The 25,863-nt window shown below is 40.9% G+C and overlaps 1 protein-coding gene across 1 annotated transcript; it reads right to left on the reverse strand.

Annotated features, from left to right (window-relative positions):
• Positions 1 to 522: 522 nt before the first annotated feature.
• On the reverse strand, positions 523 to 25,790 carry LOC130162288 (signal transducer and activator of transcription 5B-like). The gene is made up of 20 exons (XM_056365973.1): positions 25,611 to 25,790; positions 24,781 to 24,986; positions 24,419 to 24,553; positions 23,417 to 23,573; positions 21,631 to 21,720; positions 21,240 to 21,417; positions 20,607 to 20,737; positions 18,535 to 18,686; positions 18,080 to 18,235; positions 16,794 to 16,973; positions 16,465 to 16,552; positions 12,776 to 12,898; positions 12,425 to 12,517; positions 8,366 to 8,572; positions 8,112 to 8,206; positions 7,864 to 8,006; positions 7,561 to 7,716; positions 7,270 to 7,321; positions 6,771 to 6,878; positions 523 to 5,573 (listed from the first exon to the last, which is right to left on the reverse strand). The coding sequence occupies exons 3-20, from the start codon at positions 24,544 to 24,546 to the stop codon at positions 5,450 to 5,452; spliced, it is 2,361 nt and encodes a 786-aa protein (XP_056221948.1). The 5' UTR covers positions 24,547 to 24,553; positions 24,781 to 24,986; positions 25,611 to 25,790; the 3' UTR covers positions 523 to 5,449.
• Between the last annotated feature and the right edge of the window lie 73 nt (positions 25,791 to 25,863).

Below are 25,863 nucleotides of genomic sequence, written 5' to 3' on the forward strand. Positions count from 1 at the left end.
AGGATCATCAAAGTTGTAACAGGTCATCCTGAAGGGAAAATGTCATGTCAAGCCAACATTTTTCATTCAAAACTCAAATGTGAACCTCATGGTGGCGCTACAGGAAAAGTCAGGGGATCACCACAGTTTATCTACAATACCATGAATACATGAACAAAGTTTTGTGTCCATTCATTTTGATATAAATGATTTGCAAAAGCTTTAAACTGCTGGTGGTGTTACAGGAAAACTTCATGGTATTGCATCCGATAGTTGTCAAGATAGTTCACTTAAACACTAAATGTCAACCTGCAGGTTGAGGAAAATCAAGGTGATCACCGAAGTGTTTAGGATTCATCCTCTGTGGACCATAAATGTTTTTATGAAATTTCATGGCAGTCCATCTGATAGATGCTGAGATATTTCAGTCTGGACCAAAGTGGTGGAATGACCGACTGCTACTGTCATCCCTGGAGCCATATAATGATATGATAATGAAATACTGTGCGAAGTACAGATGAATGACAGTAAACCACAATGTAATTCAATTGATTAAAAAAAAAAAAACTTTTATTTCCCAGTCCCAAAACCAAAACATCAAACTTCCAGCAAAATGTAGCACAATATGGAAGTAAATAAGAAATCCCCAAACAGACCACAGACTGTACAGAAGCCAGGAAACACATGGCAGCAGCGAAGACACACAAACATTAAGTTGATTCAAGGACAAACAGGAGAAATTCTGCATTATCAAAAACATCAAATAACTGCTGGTGTGAGCAACAAAGTGCTTGTTCGCTTTTTCTTGATTTAGTACACATTCAAAGTTTGTGTTTCAATTTTCATTTAACAATCTACGTAAAAGAGGCAAAAGTAGCACAAGGGTTAGAAAAGCATCTCCACTTGAGTAATCGGGTGTTATTTGGTTTATTTGGACTCATCTACCTTTATTTCACAGTGTCTTTTCCTGAGGTTTACTGTATTTACTTTCATTGTGGGTGAAGACTTTTAACATTCCTTGGTTGAGGCTGGTAGTAGTGCAGTGTTAATGACAATGGCTTTAACATGTCCTGTATGGACAGTGCTGTCCCTTAACAATCCACAAGGCACAGACGGATCTACAGAGTGTCTAGCTGTGTCCCAATTCAGGGGCCGCGTACTTCCGAGGTTGCATTTGAAGACTGAACGCGTCACAGCGGCGCGACTAGGTTGTCCCATTTCAAAGGCTCCTCCAAATGTGTCCTCCTTTTCCTGAGATCTAACAGGTGGATCCTTCATGGCCCAACCTATCCCAAGATTCATTGCGCGCTGGACCTTAAAACCTCAAGTTTTTTTTGAAAAAAAAGTTACTTGTTGTCAAGGTTGCTAGGGGACAGCATAGACGGTAAATAAAGATGGACGTAGCCTCTGTCACGTCACCCACAGGTTTCTGAAGAGCAGTTTTGAAGCTCGGAGTGAGCTGCTCAACTGACGCCATCTTGTCTGACTCCACCCCTAACTCCTGGCTAAGGCAAATATGGGCAAAGAGGTGGGGTGTGTGTGGGGCCAGTTTGAGACAAGCATAAGCTCACCCACCTGTCACTCAAAGAGGTCCAGCCCTCAATTCTACATAACTTTAAGCCCTAATAAAATGTAAACAGGTGAGTTATATAAACAGGTGTGACGAAGGAGGAAATTAGCTCTAGAGACCAAAACTGTTTTTGTACCAGGCTGTAAACATGTTTATTTCTGCTGTAAAGTTGGACATTTTAACATGGGAGTCTATGGGGACTGACTCACTGTTGGAACCAGACTCTAGTGGCCATTAGAGGAACTGCGGCATTTAGTTGTTAAATGTTGACTTCATTTTTCCGCCCCGGAGGTTGATGCTTGGGTGACAGGAGCTGTACTTTGCAACAAAACTGTAAGGTAAGCAAAGCAAAAATCCTCTGTAGACCAGACTGTCTCATTTTGGTTCGGCCTTAGCGGCTTACGATGAAGGAACTGAACTGGGACACAGCTTCTGTAGCTCCACAGAAAAGACACATTTACTGAAGGATATTTCAGGAAAACTGAGAATCTTTATAAAAAGCTTCCTATGCAGAGTCATTATCATCATCATCATCATCATCATCATCATCATAATAATAAGGGTGCAGATTTGACAGAATCAAGCTGAGACTGATTCTGGTTTAAGAAGCAATGCTGCAAAAAATGATCTGCACTGCTTCATGAGCTGTGGAGGTGCAATGATTATAGTAGTAGATCGACAGGAAATTAATCAAAAACTATTTTGATAATTGATTAATTGTTTAAGTCCCTTTTCATGCAAAAGTGTGTGAAACAATGCAAACATTTTATAGTTCAAGCATCTCAAAAGTCATAGCAAACTGAATATTTTAGCATTTTGGAAAATTGTGACGGTAAAAAACTGTGATTTTTTTCCACTATTTTCTAATCAAACAATTCATCAAAACAATAACTGCCATATTAATAATGAAAATAATAGTTAGTTGCAGCCCTTAAGAGCTGCTGTCCTGATTATCCTGGCTGAAGACTAACAGAAGTCATACAAAGTGTGAGGTACGAGTATATCCCAGTGGAGTCCACTGACAGATAACTAAGCTTAGCTTGTAATACAGCACACACCATTTTCACTACATATATTCACACACAAAAGATTCATTCAATGTAAATGCCACAGTCCCACTTCCACAAAGCAACACTAGATGTTGGAGTTGACTCTTAAAAACTGCAGCATGTCAAGTTTGTGGTCGAGCTGGAGTTGCATATTTAAAATATTCTTTTTTTTTATCCGTTTCAGATTTTAGTCGAGTTCAGGTCCAGAAAGACAAAATGTCAAGCTCACTTTAGGTTTGGACGGACGTGAAGCACCAGGCATCAGATACAGTACGTTAGAGTCGTGGAACAACACAATGGTCACTTCAGATTATTCTGTTAAAATCATGATTAATAGTTTTTGTAGTCCTGAAGGAAACATAACACTGACTTACGGTTAAAGGGGAAACTTCTGCTTCTAGGGAGGACGATGCAGGTGTCACATAGTAGTAAACAAACTTGGTGTGGAGACATGCTCACACATTGCTAGAGTAAGTGAAGAGATGAATAAACTCTGCACACGGATTGTTAAACAATGTTTTAACCTCTGGAATCTGACATTTAGAATAAAAGAAGGGAATTAATTATTCTCTACATAAACTTTTTCAGTAATGAAATGCTGTGTTTAGTTGTTATATGAGCTGAATTGAGTTCGGACTGAAAACTGGCATCAGAAAAAAAGTAAACCTCCGTTTACTGATCTGTTGTCTTGGTTTAACACTCTGTGTGTGCGTTTTGTTTTCTACCATTTGACATCCTGTGAGAACAGTTGTATAAAGTCTAAATGACCAAAACAAATCTCTAAAATGTTGTACAAACATTCACCAAGGTTCTTAGCATTTACCAACTACAGACTACAACGTCTGTTTTTAGCAAAGTGTCGTCCAGAAACATGTAGTACATAAGTGATAATTATTTTACCATTGGACAGATCATATTGTACCAACATTTGTATTTAAAAGTCAATCTGGCAACAAGACTTGTCAAAGTGTTCAAATCAATAATTGGTTATTGACCAAATCACAGCACCTGAGACTGAACATTTTGCTGGATGGCAGTGTAGCACAAGAACCTCAGAGAACAGCTGGAATAGAAGCAATTAATTAAAAATATTATTTTAAAAAACACCAAATTATAGCAGGTACTGATTCAAAATCCCATTTTTCAGTACTTAAAGTCAGACTATGTTACCTCTGAAATGAGAAATGAAACAGTACACGCACCCCAGTTCAGTTCAGTACAATCTGGGTTTTGCTACTGCAGTCTCACTTGGTCTGGTTCAAGCAGTAGCTTATCGTGGCTAATGTTGGCAAACTTAAGATAAACAGTGCTGTGTACCGGACATTACAGAGTCAGCTTGCTCATTTTATGACTTGTGGTCTATGATCATGTTACAGAAAACATTAACACTCAGAGTAAACACACCGAGGCTGTGGCGGTGTCACTAAGCGTCTCATTAGCGTAGCTCAGGTTTAGAACGGGCCCAGCTAAACCAAAACTGCTCACTGAGCAGAACCTGACTGCGGTGTCAAAATAATGATGGTTAAGAGAAACACAGTATAATACTGCTGAACATTCAATATTCTCAGAAAATGGTAATTATAGAAATTGGTTTCAGTTTTATGATTTTACCGTTCATTTAATTTCTCTAACTGCTGAAGAAAGAATTATCACTGAAACAACTGTATATTTGATCATCACAAAATAACCCATCACACTTTACTATTAATATAAATGACCATCATATAGTTAAACATCTGGACTGTACAATAATAACCGTTTCCTTTTTAATTAGAACACATCTATGATTTTGTTTTTTCGTGACACTTCCAGCCTCAGGGGACTAAACAAAGGCTCCATTGGCACCGTCTTCATTAATTAGTTCATCAATTCTATTCAGACACTAACCCACTTCCTACAGAACCTTTGACTGACCTCTAGTGTTGTTAGATGGTTTGTACAGGACACAGCAGCTGGGTTTAGACTAAAGCGCAGGAGAAGCTGAAACTGCAGCTTCTAAGAGCACAGTGGTAGGGTTGAGGAAAGCATTTCATTTTGTGACAGCAAAGCTTAAGCCACAGCTAAGCTAATGTCAAAGCTGCAGCTCTGTTTCTTGATCTTTACTTGTTGTTTTTTTTTCCAACTGATGACGACGTCTTTAAAGCAACTGACTCAACAGAAACTTTGGAAATGAAGGAAAATTCAATTTGCCATCATCCTGTGAATACTTCTGGTTTTCACATTTGCTGATGTTCAGCAAAAGTTACATAGTCTTAGTTTAAGACTTACTTACTTTTTAATAGGAATTTTCTATATAATACTTAATATATATATTCTACGATGGAAAACAGATTCAAGTTGCCAATGTTAACCAATGTTAGCTGTGTAGAAGGAAATGGAAAGGATTTTAAGAGAAGCTAGTTTGTCTGCTGTGAAATTTTATGTGAACATGTTGGCGCCTAAAACCTCAACAGGCACATTTGAATGGAAAACTTACATAGAAACTAACTGTAGTTCAACATTTTGTCTCAAACCAACTCCACATGACCATTCTGAGAAATTCTGAGAAGTGGGAGAGGACATTAACACCAGCCTCTGTCAAAATGCAAGGAACACTGACTCTTGAAAACAGGTTTTCTGTCTCTACAGAGACTTGGACGGCTATTCATTACTGGACCTGCTCTCTTCCAAAACTCCTGTGTGCAGCTAAAGCTAGAGATGAATGGTGAATTGTAATGTGGATCTGCCAGAAGGACTGATTAAAACAGGAAATTTCTTGCAGTCTGGGGAGAATTACAGGTATGAGTGTTGCGGTTGGATAAGATGGAGATGACCTGAAAGTGTGCAGCAGGTTCAGGTTCAGATTTCAGGTTCAGGACTGCTGGCTGCTCCACTGGTTGGCCATGGGCCTGCGGAGCAGCTCCTCCACATGACGGGCCACGTCCATCGTGTCCTCGAGGTCAAAGTCTCCATCTGCATCCAACATGGTGTCGCTCCTGACAAGACACGAGCAGAGAGAGTTTCAAGAAGAAGGTTCATTGGAACAAAAGTTGGGAGGACATATTTCATTGTGTCTAACATTTGTTACAGTTGTTGACTTTAAGACCCTTTCCAGAACTCATATTTACTTTCTACAGTTCTACTTTCTTCTTTTGTTTCTGTTTGTACAACACTGAGCTGTGTTTGTGGACATATTTACATGAGCAGTTGTTACACAGCTCTTGAAGAAGGATTATTACCTTTAAAGTTCATTTGACCAACTTTTCAGCAAACAGTTGTTTGTTTCCAGATCCAGCCGTTCAGACAAACATGATCCTTCATGTGTCCAGCTGATGAATCTAATTCCAGTATTCCCTCTCTTTTAACTCTTTTTTGGTTTCTAACGTCTGAGAAAAAAAAATCTGTCTCTTTAGCTGCTAAATGCTCCACTATGTTCACCAGCTGCTCTCTAACTGTGTCTGTCAGCTGTTTGCTGCTGACCAGGTAGTGACAGTGGGTTCTTAGAGCGTTTCTCTATGAATTGCTGCCTGCTTGTGGGTGAAAGCACTATGAAAATGGTGAGATTGAAGCTGAAGAGCAAAATTGTCAGCTGGACAGCTAAACAAAGAACTGAAACTCACTATAGGTGGAGTAAATGTCAATATGACAATTTTGACTATTTGTTTTATTAGCTCTCTTCATGACATATGCTTTAGTGATGATTGGATTTTCAACCGCTTAAACTGCATAGAAATATCAACCGGATCATGTGAATTGTAGAAATGTACTTCCTCTGGAGAAAAACAGTAGCGGAGCGTCGTTCCGGTGGCTCCGGCAGCTCCAGGCCTGTGGTTCCACCACAATGTTGCAAGCGGTACAAAATGTAACCCCACTTTTGTGCAAAACATCAGGGAATTGCTTTACTGGGACTTTACCAGTAATGTCTGTTGGTAGATGTGAGACGTTAATGTCACACATGTCTGCAGCTTCACAACATACTTCAAAACCAGAAAAAGGAAGTGAGTTTGGTGACGTGCATCAAGGTTTTGCGCAGGGACTGGTATGATTGGTTCAACTCGTGGGAAAATATGACGATTTTTGATAAAAATATGCAGACAAGTTGTGGTGATTGGAGGATTGGAGGGGATTGGTTGAATTTGGGTTAATTATTGCGATTGCGACATGGACTAAATAAAGTAAAGGAGTGTGCTTACATGGCTGGGTAAACACCAAAGTTGTTGGGGTGGCTCACAGAGGGAGAAGCTGTCTGGTCCATGAATGTAGGAGCTCCTCCGCTGGGTTCAGGGTTGGGGGTGGTAAACCTACCAGAGACATGTGCCACACATTACTTCATATAGTCATCTATGAGCATTAAACTGACTACAAATTAATTGCTATTTGATTAATTGCTCCTGGGTTTTTTTTTTTTTTTTTACAATTAATCACAACTCTTCGACATGTTGTGCAGTTATGTCACACAGTACCAAGTGGGAGTGGTCTCCAAATTAATTCTAAAGCAAAGATAACAAAACATAAAGTCAGTCATATAGAACTATCTTGACAACAGAGACAAGAAACATCTGTCTGTTAGGTGTCTGAGTGGTTTACAGTTCAATCTAATCTAGTCTAATCTGGACAATTGGCCCATCATCTTTCCGGGATACATACACCGAATGCAACTTCACTTTGTGTGTGTTTGTGAGAACCACTTACTCTGGCACAACTTGTTTGATCTGTGGTTTTACATATCCATCCACTGCTTTTGCTGCAAGAGAGACATAATGCAATGAGTAATGACACCTGTCATCCAGGTATTGAGTTTGTTCCACCGGTTTCAGCTTTTAAAAGGCTTCTACAACTACTACATACAACTATAAACACGAGTTCATCTTTACAAAATATTCTTTATTTCACTGAGGAAGTCATCTTGTTTTCAGATGTGTGTATTTTGTTCATAGCGGTGATGTGTTAATTTAAAGAGAAGTAAGTACTGCTGATACATACAGAGTGGGGGAGTGTAGTACTTGGCAAAAACCTCGTCTTTGGGTCGGTCAGGGTAGAGAAACAGGAGGTGGTTCAGGTCACTGATGCGATCAGCCAGGGAGCGAATGGAGAAGTCCTTGGTTGTGTAAGGCAACAGATTCCAGACCAACCTCTCACCTAGCCAAAGACAGGAGCAACCACAGGTTACAATCACTGCATTTACCAATGCTAGATATATTGTCATAGTTGCAGAGATAGAGATGACTTGTGTACTAACTTGTGCATGCAAACTAAGTATAAAAGGCTTTATGAGCAGTTCAGTACCTGGTTTGTTGGGATTCTCAGCCACCCAGGCAATGGTGATACCTCCGATCTCAGAGTCACTGAATCGCAGCAGGAAGGTGCCATTGGGTTTGGACAGCAGCATGTCCTGTGCCTGTTGCTTGTTTACAAAGCCCAGGATGGCACTGCGAACAGTACACAAACACACAGACATATTTATACATTAACTCTTGAATGCACTGGCTTTGTCGTTTCTTGTTTGTACAAAAAAAGTCATCATGAGTCATTACCCATCATTCCAGTGAGGCTTGAGATGTTTCTTCATGAGCTCTACAACTCCATCAAACCACTGCCAGAAGGTGAAGTTGCGTCCAGGTAAACTCTCCTGTACAAATTAAACATAAGTACAAAGGACATAGCACATAAAAGCACAGTAGTAACGAGTTTACTGTAAAATCACATTAGCATGCAGCAGGGCTATTTTGTAGCTATGGCTTAGTGATATTAGTCTTGAGCAATATGTTGTGCAACGAGCTGGCCTCACCCGGTTGAACTGGGCCCAGGATATAGTCATGTTGTGGTAGTCCTCAGGGTTGTTGCTGCTGCTTGTAAAAGCCTTCTGTGCCAAGAAGACCAGGTTGTCCTCCGACAGGCCACGCCCACTGTGCATCTCCGCCTTGTACTTCATATCAAGTGCCTCGCACAGCTGGGGCCACAGCACCTTGTCTGGCACGATGAACGGTACCCTGCCCTGAGGAGACATAAGAAAAGAAGTAGAGAAGCTCAGAGCCTGAATGTGTATTCATAACTGTTATTTTGATAAATCATGAGAAAGTGACACTTTTCAGTTTTTTTTTCGAAGACTTAAAAATGACACTGAAAAACCACAGGGAGATGTGAAAACATAAGTCAAAAACAGACATGTGGTACCACACCTATTATTGACTGCAGCTTTAGTTGTTACAGTTTCTGTTTCTTATTCTCACCAAATCTCATGAAAAGACCAAAACCAGCAATGTGCTATACTGTCTCTAATTTATATCTGCAATGATTAGTCAATTAATGGATTAGTAGATCAACAGAAAATGAATTAGCAATTATTACGATAATCAAATAATCATTTTAGCCTCTTTTTGGCAATTTTGCCATTACTTTACAGTTTACAATATAGATAGAGACTGGACACAAGGTTCCCTCGCTGGGAATTGAACTGTGGATGTTATGTGGCAGCCCCTGGACATCCCATTTTAGTCAAACAAACAGCCAACTGAACATGGTGTCAGAAGTTTAGAAAGTTATGAAGATAGAAATAACGTGTGAAGGGCTGTATAGTGCAACAATTAAGCGCAAGTGTTTTTTGCACTGATTGGACATAAAAAGTTCCAGCTAAAGCTCGCTAACAGAGGCGGCTGCAACATGAATCAGTTTCCAGTCTTTCCCACCGAGATTTCGCGTTGCTTCAGGATTGGAAACGCAAGCAGATGAAAATCAAGTGAATGCACTAATTTACACTATGGGAGAAGGAGCAGAGGATACTCTGGTTTCGCTACACTTAAGAGGATTCAACACAGTTAGAAGAAAGCTGGATGCGCACTTCGCAGCAATGACAAACGTGATCTTTGAAAAAGCTAAATTTAATCAAAGGTAGCAAGAAGTAGGCGAATCAGCCGACAGCTTCCACACAGCACTTCATTGCCTCGTGGAGCACTGCAGATATGGAGCTCTACATGATGAGATGGTGAGGGATTGACTTGTTGTGGGCCTGAGGGATAAACGCTTTTTGGAACAGTTACAAGTGGATCCCGACCTGAGGTTAGATAAGGCCATCACTAGAGCTCGACAATGCGAGTAGGTGAAAAAGCAGCAAGAAATGCTTGAGGACTAACTTTAAAGCGGACATCTCAAACACTCAACTCGATAGCGTGCATGTGCGGCGGCACACGTTCAAAGCATAGCATCCGGCAAAGCATACAGACTTAAGAAAACACAGCAGGAAAGACAAATACAGTGTAAAAGATGTGGAGACATCAAGAGAGGCAGTGTGCAATCATTGCAGGAAAAAAGGACACTATGCTAGAGTTTGCAAAACAAAAAAAACATTTGAAGTGAACATAGCCAGTGACTGAGGACAGTGAAGATGACGTTGCATTCTTGGGCTCCCTGTCAGAGGATACAGGTGGTAGTCCATGGATGACAGACATAAACGTGGGAAATCTCAAAGAAGTGTTCAAAATCGACACTGGAGCGGATGTCACTGCAGTCCCAGTAAAACTGTACACCCAGGGGCAGTTTGACAAGGCGAGTTCATCTCCTCAGGTACCGGAACACTTCCAGAAATGTATGTCACGCATCCTGGCGGGTCTGGAAGGCGTTCTGTGTCAGATGGACATGATGGGAGGCTGCGGAGGACGCTGTCACGACTGCAGGAGGCGGGAATGACACTCAATGACAAGTGTGAGTTCTCAAAGAGCAAGGTAAGGTTCTTGGGTCAAGTCATCGAGGCATCAGGGGTCAGCGCGGATCCTGACAAGGTGAGTGCCGTGAAGGCCATGACAGAGCCCAACACTGTCAGTGAAGTGAGACGCCTTCTGGGGATGACAAATCACCTGGCAAAATTCCTACCACACCTGGCTGAAAAGACACGTCCTCTCAGTGACCTTTTGAAAACGTCAAACATGTAGCAAGCCTTTGATAGCATCAAAGAAAAATACCCCAATCTTACAGGATGGGTGAAGTGCTTTTCCAGCGACATATAGATGCAGACTGGAGACCTGTGGCGCATGCTTTGAGAAGTGCTCAATCACTCATCATCACAATCTTTGAGAGCCCTCAGTAGCACTGAACAGCCATATGCCCAGACTGAAAAGGAGAACCTAGCCACAACATGGGTCCTGCGAGAGATTTGCAGAGTTCCTTATTGAAACGGATCACAAACCTCTGATTCCCCTGCTGGGTTCAAAGAGCCCTAGATGAACTGCCACCACACATACAGCACCTGCGCATGTGACTCATGAGGTTCCCTTACACAATTTCACATGTGGCAGGCAAAGACATCGCAACAGCAGAAGTGCTTTCCAGAGCCCCTGTCAGCATCGCAGCAGAAGGGCTACAGGAGGAAGAAATTAACCTGTATGCCGTCTCTGTTATTGCGAGCCTGCCAGCTACAGAAAAGACTATTCCACTAGACACTACTCCATCAGCTGAAGAAATACAGCATGGAGGGCTGGCCTGACAAATTCTCCATTGAAAGAGCATTCCAGCCCTACCTGCCTTTCTCAGGTGAGCTCACAGTTCAAAATGGTCTGCTTCTGTACAGCTCCAGAATAGTAATTCAGTGTCACTCAGAGCAGACACACTGACCAAACTTCATGAGGGCCATCTAGGAATCACCATATGTGGGGAGAGAGCCAGACAATCAGTATGGTGGCCAGGCCTCAGCAGAGAGCTGACAAAACTGATAGAGGACTGTGACACATGCAGTCGCAAAAGAACAAATTTAAGAGAAACAATGCAACCTACAGAGTTTCCAGCGAGGCCATGGTCTACTGTCGGAGCACATCTGTTTCAACAATAAACAAATATTACCTGGTCATTGTGGACTATTTTTCAAGATACTTTGAAGTGGCCAAACTAACACACACAACATCAGAACACTGTGATTGAGCACTTCAAATCTATTTTAGCATGTCACGGAATACCAGAAGTGGTATGCTGAGACAATGGACCACAATTCACATCTGAGCCTTTCAGGAAGTTTGCACAAGAGTGGAGTTTCAGTCGTGTGACCTCCAGTCCCCATTTTCCACAGAGCAACGGCGAGACTGAACGGGCTGCGTGGACAATCAAAAGTCTACTGAAGAAATCCAGTGATCCCTATCTCGCCCTTATGGCCTAGTGTGCTGCGAATGGACAGCTTCTCATGGGGAGGAAAATCAGAACACCATTTACTGTCATTCCATCTCAGCTTAAACCAGGATGGATATATATAAATACAGAGCTGAACCAAAACTATGATCGCAGACACAGAGCACGAGACATGCCACATCTGCAACCAGGTGACTGTGTATGGGTCAAAGACATGCTTGAGAGGGGCACAGTGGTATCTTCAGCAGGCACGCCCAGGTCCTACATCATCATATACCAAGGGGCACCCTGCGAAGAAACAGATACCATCTCTTGCTGACCCCTAGAGCACCAGAAACACCCACCAGCTCACCTCAGCCAACACCTGAAAACACTGTTTCTGATGCAGCGAGTACACCTGTTTCAAGTGCAATCCAATGTGACTCTGGTCTCCAGTCTACACTGCAGGAGACACGTTTTCCTACCAGAGTCAGAGTATCTCCAACATACCTGAAAGACTTTGTTTGTTCATAGAATTTAGAACTGGGCAGAATAACCCCCACACTCTGGTGGAGGGCCAGGCAGTCTACCCCAACCCTCAAAATAAAATTTTTTTTTAAATTTTAAAAAGAAGGAAAAGAGAGAGAATTGCGGACTGTCTAAGATTTTATTTTGCTATTTATATTTTTGATATTACCACATATTATTTGCAGTTTTGACAATACCATATGTTAAGGGTTAAAAGTAGTAGCCAACTTACAGGTTCAGCAAAGGCATTGTCCCACAGGACTGTTGCCGTGGCATTGTTGTCCTGACTGCCGTGGACGATCACTACCACAGGCAGCGATAGGGTCTGCAAGCACAACAAGAGGGACAGTTCAAGATTAAAGAGGAAGAGTCTTCTGGACTCATTCAGACTAATGCTAGAAAACATTCAGAGAAAGCTTAGACAAAGCCATAATCTTGATGAATACTGGCTAGTATTTCAATTCTTCCAAAGGACTCAGCCACAGTCAGTAGCAAAGCTAACTATTCAAAAATCAAGCAAGACACCCAGAGTCCTTTGGCTGCTATTCACTGGTATAAAAGATCAAATGTTCCATGTGATTACTTTGACATGGAAGACCAACTCGTTGCCCCCGACACTGAACTGTGATTCAAACAGAACTGTGAACTTCTCCTCCGTCACCGACTCTGCACCTCGACGGTCAGAACGCTTGATCCGTTTCAGGGACTGTAAACACACACAGCAAGCACATGATAAGTTATAAGAGACATATAACTTTATTACAATAAACTATATCAGGAACAATACTTGTTAACAGGATAAATTCATTGTTGGTTTTCAGGGAATTTGTTGATAATGATGACATAAAACACAAAAGATTTTCTGTTAAATTGCGATTCTCATCTAAACAATCCAATATCGATTCTTAAAATCCCAAAATTGATCTTTGAATTTGCATCTTTTCTCAGTAAACATGTAAATCTGTGCTAAATGTTACATAGAGGCTGTTAGTTGTAAGTGGTTTAGTTCAGGCTGCACAATGTGTAAACTGTCTACTTTGTTTGTTAAAATTGAAAATGAAGGTTAAGCTAAGCTAAGCTAAGCTATGAGCCACCTTGAGTCACAACATTCTCATAAATGTGACTAATTACAGTTTAGGTTACAGGTGTGTTGTGACTCAGGATTGTTAGCTGTTTATCTCGTAGAAAATCTGGAGATCCCATCTATGAGAGGAATAAACTGTAAAAGACTCATCTGAGCTCTGTGTGTGTTTGTTGTGTATCTCAGTCGGTCCCTGCCGGGGAGTGAACACTAACTAACCAGTTGTCTGCAGAACACAAACCCTGAAAATGAATCAGTGAGCAGACTTTCACTTTTCAATCCTGCCTGTGCTCACAGTGATAATTAAAGTGGATGTGCTGTACTTGGCTGAATCATCTGCTGCTGTCAGTCCACGTGTAGCTGTACGGGACCCCATTTATTTCTTTAAGATATGCATAATGATGACAACCTTGTAAGTGTTGCAGGTTTGGTATTATTCTTGCTCAACTGTTTTGCACATGTAGGCCTACAAAATATTAATTTATCATCTTTTAGACATTCTGCAATTGCCAAGGAAAATAAATCATTTTTCGCTTTACACAATTTTATATTCAAGCAAGCAACTCTTGTTGAATGTACAAGAAACTTAAGTTCCCAGGGTAAATTCTCAGATCCGCTTTACGCAACATTGGTATTTATCTGATGTAACTAAATTACTCAAGGTCCCATATTTTATACTTTTCCAGTGTTTTATCTGAAGTGTTGATTCATAAGATATATTTGTGGTTTTAAGAACCAAAAACCATCTCAATTTGGTTTTTAAAGGGTCGTTTAAGGGTTTTGTCTTGTTTCGTTCAGAAAACCACAAAGGACATAATGTGCAGTCTTCCATCATCAGTAATAGTAGTAATATAACAAAGTGCTTTACAATATAAACACAAAAATCGAAGCAAAAATGACCTGAGACATCAACAATAGAGCAGTAGAATATAGAATAAAAACAAGACAGGCTTAGACTAACAACTCAGTAAAATGGATAAAATCATGGGAAACATGATCTGAATGGTGATTTTAAAGTTGGAACTGTCTGAACTGAGTGGGTCTCCTCAAGTAAGTGATTCCAGAGTGTCAGGGCCCTGACAGACAGGTTCACTTATCCCTGGCTGAGCTTTACCTCTGGGTTGGCTGAGAGATCGGTGCTTGAAGATCTCAGACTACATGAAGGTAGTCTTCACAGTTACAGTCATCGCCAAAAATATTGGCACCCCTGCACTTCAGATAATGCACCATTTCTCCCAGAAATTTGTTGAAATTATTTATTTTGTTTGCATTGGAACAACATAAAAAAAACTGAGAAAAAAAGCCAAATCTGAAATCATTCCACACAGAACTCGACACCTTCAACTTAATATTTGGTAGCACACCCTTTGGAAAAAATAACTGAATTCAAGGCATCAGGCATCCAGTGCCAGAGGCAGCAAAGCAACCCCAAAACATCTGTTAACCTCCACCATGTTTGACCGTAGGGACCGTGTTCTTTTCTTAGAAGGCTTCATTTCTTTTTCTGTAAACAGAACAATGATGTGCTTTACCAAAAAGCTATATTTTGGTATCATCTGTCCACAGATTTTAGCTTCCTCAGGTAAGTTTTGGCAAACTCCAGTCTGGATTTTTTATGTCTCTCTGTCAGCAGTGGGGTTCTCCTGGGTCTCCTACCATAGCATCCCATTTCATTCAGATGACGGATAGTGCAAGCTGACACTGTTGTACCCTGTGTCTGCAGGTCAGCTTGAATTTGTTTGGAAGTTGATCGAGGTTCTTTATCCACCATTCCAACAATCCTTCGTTTCAATCTTTCATCAATTTTCCTCTTCCGTCCACGTCCAGGGAGGTTAGCTACAGTGCCATGGGCGGTAAACTTCTTGATGACATTGCGCACAGTGGACAGAGGAACATTAAGATCTCTGGAGATGGACTTGTAGCTTTGAGATTGTCCATGCTTTTCCACAATTTTGGTTCTCAAATCCTCAGACAATTCTTCACTCTTCTTTCTTTTCTCCATGCTCAGTGTGGTACAGACAGACACAAACACAATGGTTGAGTCAACTTTTCTCCATTTAAACTGGTTGCAAGTGTGATTTCTACATTGCCAGCACCTGTTACTTGCCACAGGTGAGTTTAAATACAAATTAAAGGAGCCTCTCATGCTTGAAATCCTATTGTTTCTTACAATTTTGAAAAGGTGCCAATGATTTTGTCCAGTCCATTTTCGGAGTTCTGTGTGGAATGATGTCAGATCTGGCTTTTTTTTCTCTGGTTTTTTTGTGTTGTTCCAATGCAAACAAAAGAAATAAACATGTGAATACCAAAGCATTTTTAATTGCAACAAATCTCTGGGAGAAACGGTGCATTATCTGAAAGAAGTGCAGGGGTGCCAATATTTTTGGCCATGACTGTAGGTGATTTAGTTAGGTGTCAGGCCGTTTAAAGTCGTGCAATAACATTTTCATATCAGTTATAGTTAGTATCACAGTTATATCAGTATCATATCAGCGATCCCTTCAAGTCTTGCAAAAGAGCTTTGTTTTGTTTCTAAGGCTTTTTGATTGGTGCTGGTAAAAAAGAACACAGCAGGAATCACAATAAGTAGCAGGTGAATATGTGCAATGTAATTAAGCTGATTATTAAGCTAATTGAAATGGATGTAGGGATCAAATATTAAGCCAAGATTTTCAGCTACAAGATAAAAATCCTAAATAAATGAGAATATGCTGATAATGTCAATAGTAAGGCTCCCTCTCTTGTCAGAGTTTAACTTAAGAAAATCAATATAGATGGCCCATTGTATTGAGCAGTACACCAGAAACATTAGGCTGTACTGGAAGGTTTAGGTGGTGTTGGTGTTGGAAGGTATGTTGTCTGTATAAAGAAGAGATAAGATGCTGGGCTGAAAATAGTGCCACCCCCATGGAGCATATAAGGGAAAACTAACATAGGATCCAGAATTGATATCTGTGATACACAAAACCTAATTTAGGTTTTGTTATTGGACGCAAAAGCCACATTTTGGTTAAGTTTTACCTTACAAACCTACATGGGGTTTCTAGCCAAATCATGTGAAAATGATGTTACTTGCAACACAATTCTACAATTCAATATAAAAATTGTATATATATATATGGTGGATGTTTTATAAAATACCTATGTTGTATCACTCTTACACTCCTTAAAAGAAATCCAATAGAGCTTACCATGTTTCTGAAGTGTGCACTGAGGGTGCCGGTGGCCTGGTGATACTCCATCACACAGTTGTTGTTGAGGATTTCTCCACTGCTTTCACTACAAAGGCAAAAGAAAGATGACAGAAAAGCTAGAAATGATTTAACACATTCTCATTTACTGTAACGGCAGATCTCTTCAAAAAAGGGGGACACATTACACATTTCATCTGTTAATCTTACATGACAACTAAACCACAATGAAACATTTTGTCTAGTTACTGCCAATTAATCAATTACCATGGCATATGACAGCCTTTAGGATTCATGGAAAAGTCTGCATGCTGCCATGTGCACCTCACCTGTGTGTGCTCTCATTCTTCAGCAGAGCTTTGGCCTGCTGCTCGCTAACAATGACCGCCTTGACCTGTGGTGGGTTCATGTGGACATTGAGTTTCCCGCCCACCAGAAGGCGTACAGTGGCTGCAAACTTGGTCTGGGTCTTTAACACCTGGGGTGGCTGCTTTTCAATGATGAAGGTGCTGAAGAGAGGACAATGACACGATGAGTTGGTCAACATTTTCTCCCCTGATAACATTAGCATTATCCTTAGGCAGTGATGTTCATGTATGGGCATTAGCTCAGTGTATCAACAAAGTGTATTGGGACAAGCGCTTCTGTCTATGAAAACCACCAACAGTACCAATGAGAAGGGAGAAGACTGACAGAATCCTGTTGCCACAGAGAATGCACTTCCTGGCATGAAAACAGGCACAACTCTCACTCCGGATATACAAGGACAAAAGTGGCCGGTAGTATCGGCCCTGCATCCTATACTCACTCAAACCGAAACTCAACTTTTAATTTGGTAATTATGCAATGTAATTCTGGTGTAATGCTGTGGTTAAGCTGCAGTGTAGATATGGAACTACACTGCAAACTGAGGCACAGATAAAGGTGACAGCCAGAGATTACAGAGGATGAATGCTAATTCAATGGCCCTGCATCATGCATGCATCTCCTGTATAAAAGGGGTAGAAGAAGTCAAAGTTTTGGTCGAAATAAATGGACCAATAAAACAATATATGTTGATGTCCAGTACTTGAGAAGTAGTGGGTAAGACATGTATAACAACACAGAAAAACAAAAAAGAGCAAAAATGTTTCACTGCTTCTGTGATTAAAATATCTGACAGGGGAAATGACTTTGTCACAGTGATGTAAAAATCAGACAATAAAACTGAATGTAGTGTAAATAGTTGTACTTCAATAAATTCCACTAAACAAAAAAGAAAATAAATTAGAAAAAAAGAGTAATTCATTCACTCCAATGTGGAACGAATGACAACTGGAGGTCCGGAACTAATAAGAGCAGTGAATTACAACTGCAAAAGATGCAATCCTGGGCTCAGACACTCACCTCACCCAGGCTATGACCACAGTGCCCAAAAAAAAAAAAAAAAAAAAAAAAATTCTGAATCAGAAGTGGTGAGTGGACTCACGCCTGGCTGGGCCCTAATCCTACTGAGATCACAGTTTATGCTCCAGGTATACAAGGGGTAGCCGCATAAGATACTCCAGGGGGCACTGCCTTATCTAACTCTAGTCCACAGGCGCCGTCAGCAAGCAGGTGCAGACTAGATTCTCACCTGGTAACCAGGGCAGAGATGATATCAGTGATGTCACTGTTGAGTTTGCTCAGCAGCTCTTCCATCGGCCCCGGCAGGGGGAGCTGCTGGGTTAGATGTTCACAGCGCCGGATCTGCTGCCGGTTCTGCCAGATTAGGTCAGCCAGCTTCTCACACCTTGTGGACAAGGAGACGAAGTGGAGATACCACCATAGCATTAAGGTAAAGGAGAGGGTGGGAAAATCATTAGATGTTCCTCTATGTGAGTTTATTTATGCATATAAATCCTATGTTTATATTTGTTTTTATAGATGAATGTTTTATTAACCTCAGTGCCTTAATTGTACGAAAACATTTCCACAAACTTTCCTCTATCACAAAAAAAAAATCATGCACCTTTAAACTGTTTAATAAAATCTCCACTCTGTAATATAATACGGAAGCCAAACTGATTAACAAGCATTTCCATTATGTACCAGGACTGGAGGACATCCAGTCCCCCCTCATGAGGACCCCCATTTCCAGCCAGCTGCTGCCTCCTCTTCCACTGGATGAGTTCCTCATCCAGGATAAGAGTCTGCTGCTTCCTCAGCAGGCCCAGGGTCTTCTGGTGTTGTTCTGACAGGTCCTGCAAGCACACCACCAGCCACATGCTGAGGAACATTCACATATGTGCCATTCAGTTTGTTAACATTCACAAAAAAAGAAATGATACAGGGAGAAATGCAGTTAGCAAGACATGTGGAGACTGATTTAGATTTAAAAGTAGATATTTATTATCACTTGCTGCAAATAATAGTCAGGGTTGTAATTTTGTGTAAGGCTTTTTTAAGACATGTTGTGCATGTCTGAAAAGTAATGGAGCACAAAAAACAGTGTGTTCTGCTGCTGAACTTTTGAAATTGTGCATTTTGAAAGTGCATTCATCAAGCAAGAAGAAGACCGTATGTCAGGAAATATTAGCCGAAGTCTTGAACAGGTGGTTTCATCAGTGCTTGTGTGTAGGCTTGGTAGGGCTGTCGACTCACATTTCTTGACTACACAGCTACGCCTTTTGGCTGGACCGCAACAGCAGGGCCAGTCTTATAAATGCCAGTGTTGCTGACTGACTGACTGGCTGACTTGTTGATGAAGTTATGGCATTGGTAGGCTGTCCAGCCAGGTGTTGGAGTTTCAAAATGATTTGGTGATAACAGTTTCTACTATGTCTTTATTGGGCTGTTTACAGGCAGTTTTGCCAGCTTAGCGCCTTTGTTGCTACATATAGAAACTTTTCAGAGCCCTTGATCAACTTTTTCTCAAAACTGCACCTAGTGACAAATTAAGCAACTTTTTGGACAAACCATAGCTACCTTCTGTGGGAGAGTCGTCACTATTGCCCTGCGAGCCCTCTGCATGCACACCTTTCTAAGCCTCTCACCCAACTGACTGTACAGCACATGACAGACATGAATGAGTTTCTAACTTTCCCTCTGAGTGATCATGTTACTAGTAACTACAGCCAAAATCACAGCACAGTCTTTGTCTTTAATTTGTGTGTTTGGTGATGTTGTCAGGCGATGTCATGGTTATAAAATCAGGATTTTAGCAGCAGCTTGGAAGTGACTGCTGGTTAACATGCAGTCTTAATGGGCTGTGTTTCAGTGACTATTTCATAGTTATTCCGTTGTCCGACGACGGAAACAGAAAAAAGACACGTAAGTGAGAGCAGTTTTATTAGGAATTCAGAAGTATTAAAATATTCTTTATGTGAGCACAGAGAGTAGGAGAGAAGCAAACAGATAAAAGGCTGAAATCAACTGACACCAGGCAGGATATACACTCCATGGTGCGGTAGGATTTGTAACTCACATATCACCAACTTACTTTCTCTGAGGATATCTAATGTTTTCACATAGGCATTTCCTCTGCTGCTCCCCGACTCTGAGTTGACTTTAACAGTCAGACTCTGCATCTATTCTCAATAAATCATTTTCAGCCTTATTTACGTGCAGTGAAGTCTGTCCTAGTTCAGTTGCTGTTTGCTACAATAAACTTAAAACCTACAAGGCAAAAACAAAATGTATTTATTTGGTTTATTGTCCTGTTTTGCTGTTCACTATAGAAAGAAACTCCTGAATCAACCACAGCATGATGTATATTTAAAGTATTATCTCTAAACTGGAATTATATTATGCGCAGAAGGACATGACATTAGGAAATAATATGGGCAGGAATTATACAATAGTCATGAGTGTAATTCAGTGTAATGCATTAAAAAAGTCAACGCACATACATGTGGGCAACAAGAGTCACATTCATGACAATGGTTTTACACTTTCACCAGGAAACAAAGCAATGTGCCAACAAAGGCAGTGAAGAAGAAGACTGCAAACAAGTAAACATGAATGAAAACAAAGCAGGTTTCTAACTTTTTCAAACTGTATACAGTACAGTATGGGTCTATGTTGTGTATCGTTGCCAGTCTGTATTATTGCAGAGCTACGGTATATGGTGTGTGTGTGTGTTTGTGTGTGTGTGTGTGTAGGCACGTGTAGTATGTTCATACAAGCCTGTATTTCTGTAGTGTGCTGGCCTCTCTGGCGAGCCAGGCCTCCACAGTGGCCCTTTTGCTCTGCAGGGTGGTCTCCCGCTGGGTGCGCTCGGCCGGAGGCAGGGAAGACAGGCTGCTCAGCTGGGCTAACAGAGCAGGAAGCAGGGAACAGTCAGGACATTAGAAACTCCACCAGCACAAAACACATGAAGAATTTTAACCAGCCCCTAATTGCAGGTCATTTTCTCGAGTCAAACAGGCTGGTGATGTCTGGAACCTATTTGTCCTTCTGACATGGCAGAGAAACAAAACGCTAAATCTTAGGCTGTTAGCAGAACTTTAGTTTATTTCTTTCTGTGGCTCAAACAGGGATGAAAAATATTCAATAAATATCTATTTTGTATTTGTTGAATTTACCTTACACACATGGCCAATGAATGGTCAGTGGGTTCTGTGCTGCTTAGAGTTGCAGATGTGGATTCAGTATTAGGTTGGGTAGAAACTCATTTTTGGGCCAGGGACACAGAATATACTAAACATATAATGAGGATGTAATGTTGTGTGTATCCGTCCATATCAGTATCAGTATGTGTGTGTGTATGTGTGTGTGTGTGTGTGTGTGTGTGTGTGTGTGTCTATCGTCCTCACCCTGGATGCGCAAGTTCTCCTGGTATTGGATGATGAAGTACTCCTGGCTGTGCTGCAGCTTTCTCAGTTCGTTCTCAGTCTCCTGTGTGGCCAGACGTAGCTCCTCAAAGGCCTGGTTGATCTGCTGGTGGCGCTGTGACAGGGAGTCCATAGCTTGGGTCCCAGTCCCACAGCTGGCCTACACACAAAACATTAATAATTAAAACATCAAAATCCTTTTGCCTGTTTTTTTCCCTTTTTGTCCCAACAGTTTGGTACTACCAATATCATGGCACTACTATGTGTAATTTATTGTTTGTGAATAACCCTTATTATTATTATCATTAACATATGGATTCACAGGATTCCTGCCTGCAAATGATGAGACATCAGAAACCCCTCCAATACTTACATTTGTAGCTTCTTGAACCAGCCTCTGCTCTGAGTGCAGGATGTGTTTAATGCAGCGCACCAGCTCCAAAGGACAGCGGTCGTAAGTGCTCTGCAGAGATACACACACAGGCAAATCATTAATTTAATCAATTGAAAAAACTCAATAGCATACCATCAATGTGGCCATTAATTTTAGAGCTTAGTACTTTCCGTCCAGGCCATGTTCATTGCTCTGCTCTTGTGAGTGAGAAAGGGTTTTTTGCTCTTTTTTGCTCTTTTGTTGCAGCACACCTGCTTACATTTCTCAATGTGAAAATAAATATCATAGGTGATTCATTAGTGCCTACGTATAACCTATAATAATAGATCCTAGAACATTTGCTAAAGGCCCATGTAGAAACAATATGTAGCAGATCAAAAACATCAAACTTTATAGACTATTACAGACTATTTATTTACCCTGACATAGCCACAGTGTGAGATGCATTTCTCTTAATCACTCTTTGTTACACCCACAACAACAGTGTACTTTTGACCTAAAGTAAGTCATCAGTACACAAAGGGACAACTCAGTCATTAGGCCAAGTTTAAAATCTCTTGCATTTACAGTTTTAGTGAATTTATACTCCTAATAAAAAAAAATCCTAACTCATTAACTAAAAATGATATTGACAAACTGTTTACAAGCTAATATGGCTAATCATTCTTGACATTTTAAAGTAAATCCATTACTATTTGGTAGTAATTGCAATTTACATCAAGCATTCTTTATATATTTTTAATATAGCGCCACCTGGTGCAAAAACTGCATGAATATCAGAAGTCTTATTTGTGGTCTCCCTCAGCCAGATTTGGTTGTAATGGATGAAGCATTCAAGAGTTATAGCAGGTTTAATTGATTTAACCCCACACACACACACACACACACACACACACAGTTTGTTAGCCAATCATTGTGTGATTGCTGTCAGTGGTCAGTGTGAATTAGGCGTGACGACAGTGAGAAGCTACTGTTCGTTAACAACAATGGCGGCTCCTAAAGAAGAAGTTAGCATGGATGCTGCTATAGCATCAGTTATATCAGAACTGGAGAATATTTTTTTCACTGAAAAAAGAGCAGAGAATAGCTTTGGCTTAGCTTTGACTTTGGCACAGAATCTGATTGGTTGAAGTTAGACAGTGATAGACAGATGGTTCATCCAATCACCTGCCAAGTATTTTTCAAAAGCACCTGCGTCTTTTCTAAACAGTTTCCAATGAAGTCTTCCCAGGTGATTCTGTGTAACAAACCATCTGACACGTCAGGTTACATAAGTGCACACGGTACTAGAATTGACAGTTCAATCTTACATAGCAGTAGTAAACTACTGATCAGTCGACACAGGTTTACAGTTAAAAAGTTCGCAGACCGGGGCGTCGAGTGGCACAGTTGGTTGAGCAGGCGCCCCATATGCAGAGGCTACAGTCCTCGCTGCAGTTGGCCCCGGTTCTAATCCCGCATCAGACGGCCCTTTACTGCAGGTCATTCCCCCTCTCTCTGCCTCCCCATTTCCTGTCTCTCTCTACTGTACTATCAATAAAGGCATAAAAAAGCCAAAAAAAAAAAGTTCACAGATAAAAACTAAAGCCATGTCCCGTACACTACTAGTTATCTTAGACATAATTCAGAAAAAAAGTTGACTAACCGTAACCCTGGTTTTTTGTTTTTGTTCAGTGGGAGTCACTTGAAACCTGCTTCACATTAACTGCACCAATTGTTTGTGCGTAGGGCACTTCTCCTTTGTCTCACAGTAGCTGACTGGTACCTTGAGCTGGCTGGCGTAGTGGCCTAGCTTGATCTTGAGCAGAAAGCCGTCCTCTCCTCCCTGAAGCTGGGCTTTCCTCTGCAGCTCGGCCACCAGGTTGTCCAGCAGACGCTTGGCTTTGGCTTCCTCTGCTGGGTTGTCCAACTCCACTGAATCCCTGCAAAACAATTACATTTTTAGATTTCTAACCAATCCAAGGCACGACTCAAACTCTTATTAAATTCAACTCATTTAACAGGGTGATAATTATAAATTTTACTTATATTGCACTTTCAAAACAAGGGCACAAAGCACGCGAAAAAAAACAAACATACGACATAAACATAATCAGATAAAAGAACCACCTATAGTTAAATTTAACAAATACAACACATAAGAATAACACATATGAGCATCATCAAGTAAAGTGAGATAAGCTAGTAAAAAAGTTAACTCTGTGATGTAACCAGACATAAGCTCCATCAGAGTCTTAAAGGCTAAGAATACATTTCAGAATCAATTCTAAAAGTAATTGGAAGCCACTGTACGAACACAAGGACAGGTGAAATGTGCTCGGGCCTCATTTTTAAACTGTGCTTAGGATCCATTCTACCTGCATGCAAATCACAATCAGCTTTAAAATGTGCACTACACTCCCAGAATTATCTGTAAATGGTCAATGTAACACCCTCATGAGTACTGACATAGTTATTGTTCTTGTGATGATTGACAATGGCGTAACAAAACAAAGTAGGGTTGGGGTTGGGGTGTTAAAGTTGGTTTTAATGTTGTATAGGTTTTTAGAGCCTGACAGGAATAATATTCTGGGGCAACCATGAAGGTTAAATTGGCCAATTAGCAATCATCATATTATATTATATCATATTATATTATATATGAAATTTAAAGACAAAAGGGATCTTACATCCAAGGAGACTAATATTGCCATTGAAAAATCCATGATCCGACCCACAGTCTGGGTGCCACCACAATGAAAAATAACAATAAAGGTCTCAAACATACCAGAGCTGGGTCTCAATCCACTGGGCCAGGTAGTGTCGCACCTCGATAGGGAAGTGCTGGCCGTACAGTGCCTGCATCTGGTGTAACGCCTCACCCTGCAGCTGCTGGGCCTGGATCCACATTGCCATGGTGCTGCTGTGGAAGCAGGAGGATGGCAGCAAAAGAGGACAGTGACAGGATGAGGAAGAAGGGGAAAGGATCAGTAAGCAAGAGTAGTAATGAGCAAGATGACCAGAGGGAGAGTTTTTTACAGTAGAGTGAGAGTTAAGTTGAGTTAAGGTGAAGTGAAGAGGAGTTATCGCATTGTTTTACTGAGAACAGGAAACATCATAAGTCGTCAAAAAACAAATACAAAGCAATACCTGCCAAAATAGTGAGCAGTTCCAATGGGATGCAAGTGTCCCTGCTGATCTCAGTAGATCACTTCAGATGACGTACTACACCTACAGTCCTTACAAAATGCTGAAATGCTTCCAAAAGTGCTCCTGATTCACCATGGCAAAGAGCTGCACTTCCCACAATTCAGCTTCAGATCATTTGTCAGAGACCTCCTCTTCCATTTGGCACACTGACACAAAAAGCAGATATATATGAATTAATTTAGAATCGATCCACCATTTTCTACAGTAATGCTTCTCTTTACTAGAGAATAAAACAAGTATTTGTCTATGTACTCAGGTGCAGTAACAACACCACCTTCCTCTTCATGTCCCTAAATTTACTAACACTAAATAACAAATTACTCAGTAACCCTAACCCAACATATAAACATGTAACGTAGCTGTGAAAAGTCATGTTAAAAGATTACCAGTAGTGGTTCATTCAGGCTACACAAGACAGCGGGAACGCATTGGTCAACAGCAAGGAAGCTTTCACTCCCAACAACTTTGAGACATAGCTTAGCTTGCTAACATTACTGTACATTGAGATTGGCTCGTTGGTAAACAAAAAAATTGTATGGAGAAACTTGCAAATGGCGACCACTGAATTTTGCTGAACATATGTTCAAATGCTGAGCGGGAACATGGTGAAATTACGTTACGTTTATTACTTTTCTAGGGCAAAACAGCGTAACGTTGGCTAGCTAGCGGAGGAAAGCTACTCTACTAGCTAGCATAGTAGGAGCGCTCACTGATACTACAACTTCACTTTCATGCTCCACAAGTGGTTAACGGCCACGTCTTTAACTCACCTTTTAAGCAACTGCAGCGCACCTTACAGCAACACCGTGGGCACGCAGCGGACAGCATACACACACACACGTACACACACAAACACACACCACTTTTCAACCTCTTACGCGTTAGTTGACGTGCATGTCACATCGCCAACTTCTTTAACGCTCTCTGGTTTCTGGTAAAGCAGCTGTTGTTGCATCAAGTCAAGAGACAGTATTAACGACAGCTTCCGATTTAAAATGTCAAATTAAAAGCTTTATTAAACAT

Source organism: Seriola aureovittata, chromosome 21 (genome assembly GCF_021018895.1).
Source record: "Seriola aureovittata isolate HTS-2021-v1 ecotype China chromosome 21, ASM2101889v1, whole genome shotgun sequence".
In the NCBI taxonomy this organism is placed as follows: Eukaryota; Metazoa; Chordata; class Actinopteri; order Carangiformes; family Carangidae; genus Seriola; species Seriola aureovittata.

Excerpts from the sequence above, each read along its gene's own strand:
- LOC130162288 (XM_056365973.1), bottom strand. The coding sequence starts at position 24,546 with ATGGCAATGTGGATCCAGGCCCAGCAGCTGCAGGGTGAGGCGTTACAC. Across the intron at positions 21,721-23,416 it reads ACTACGCCAGCCAGCTCAAG|AGCACTTACGACCGCTGTCC; the intron begins GTACCAGTCAGC and ends GTATCTCTGCAG. Across the intron at positions 6,879-7,269 it reads ATCAAACAAGTTGTGCCAGA|GTTTACCACCCCCAACCCTG; the intron begins GTAAGTGGTTCT and ends TGTCTCTGGTAG.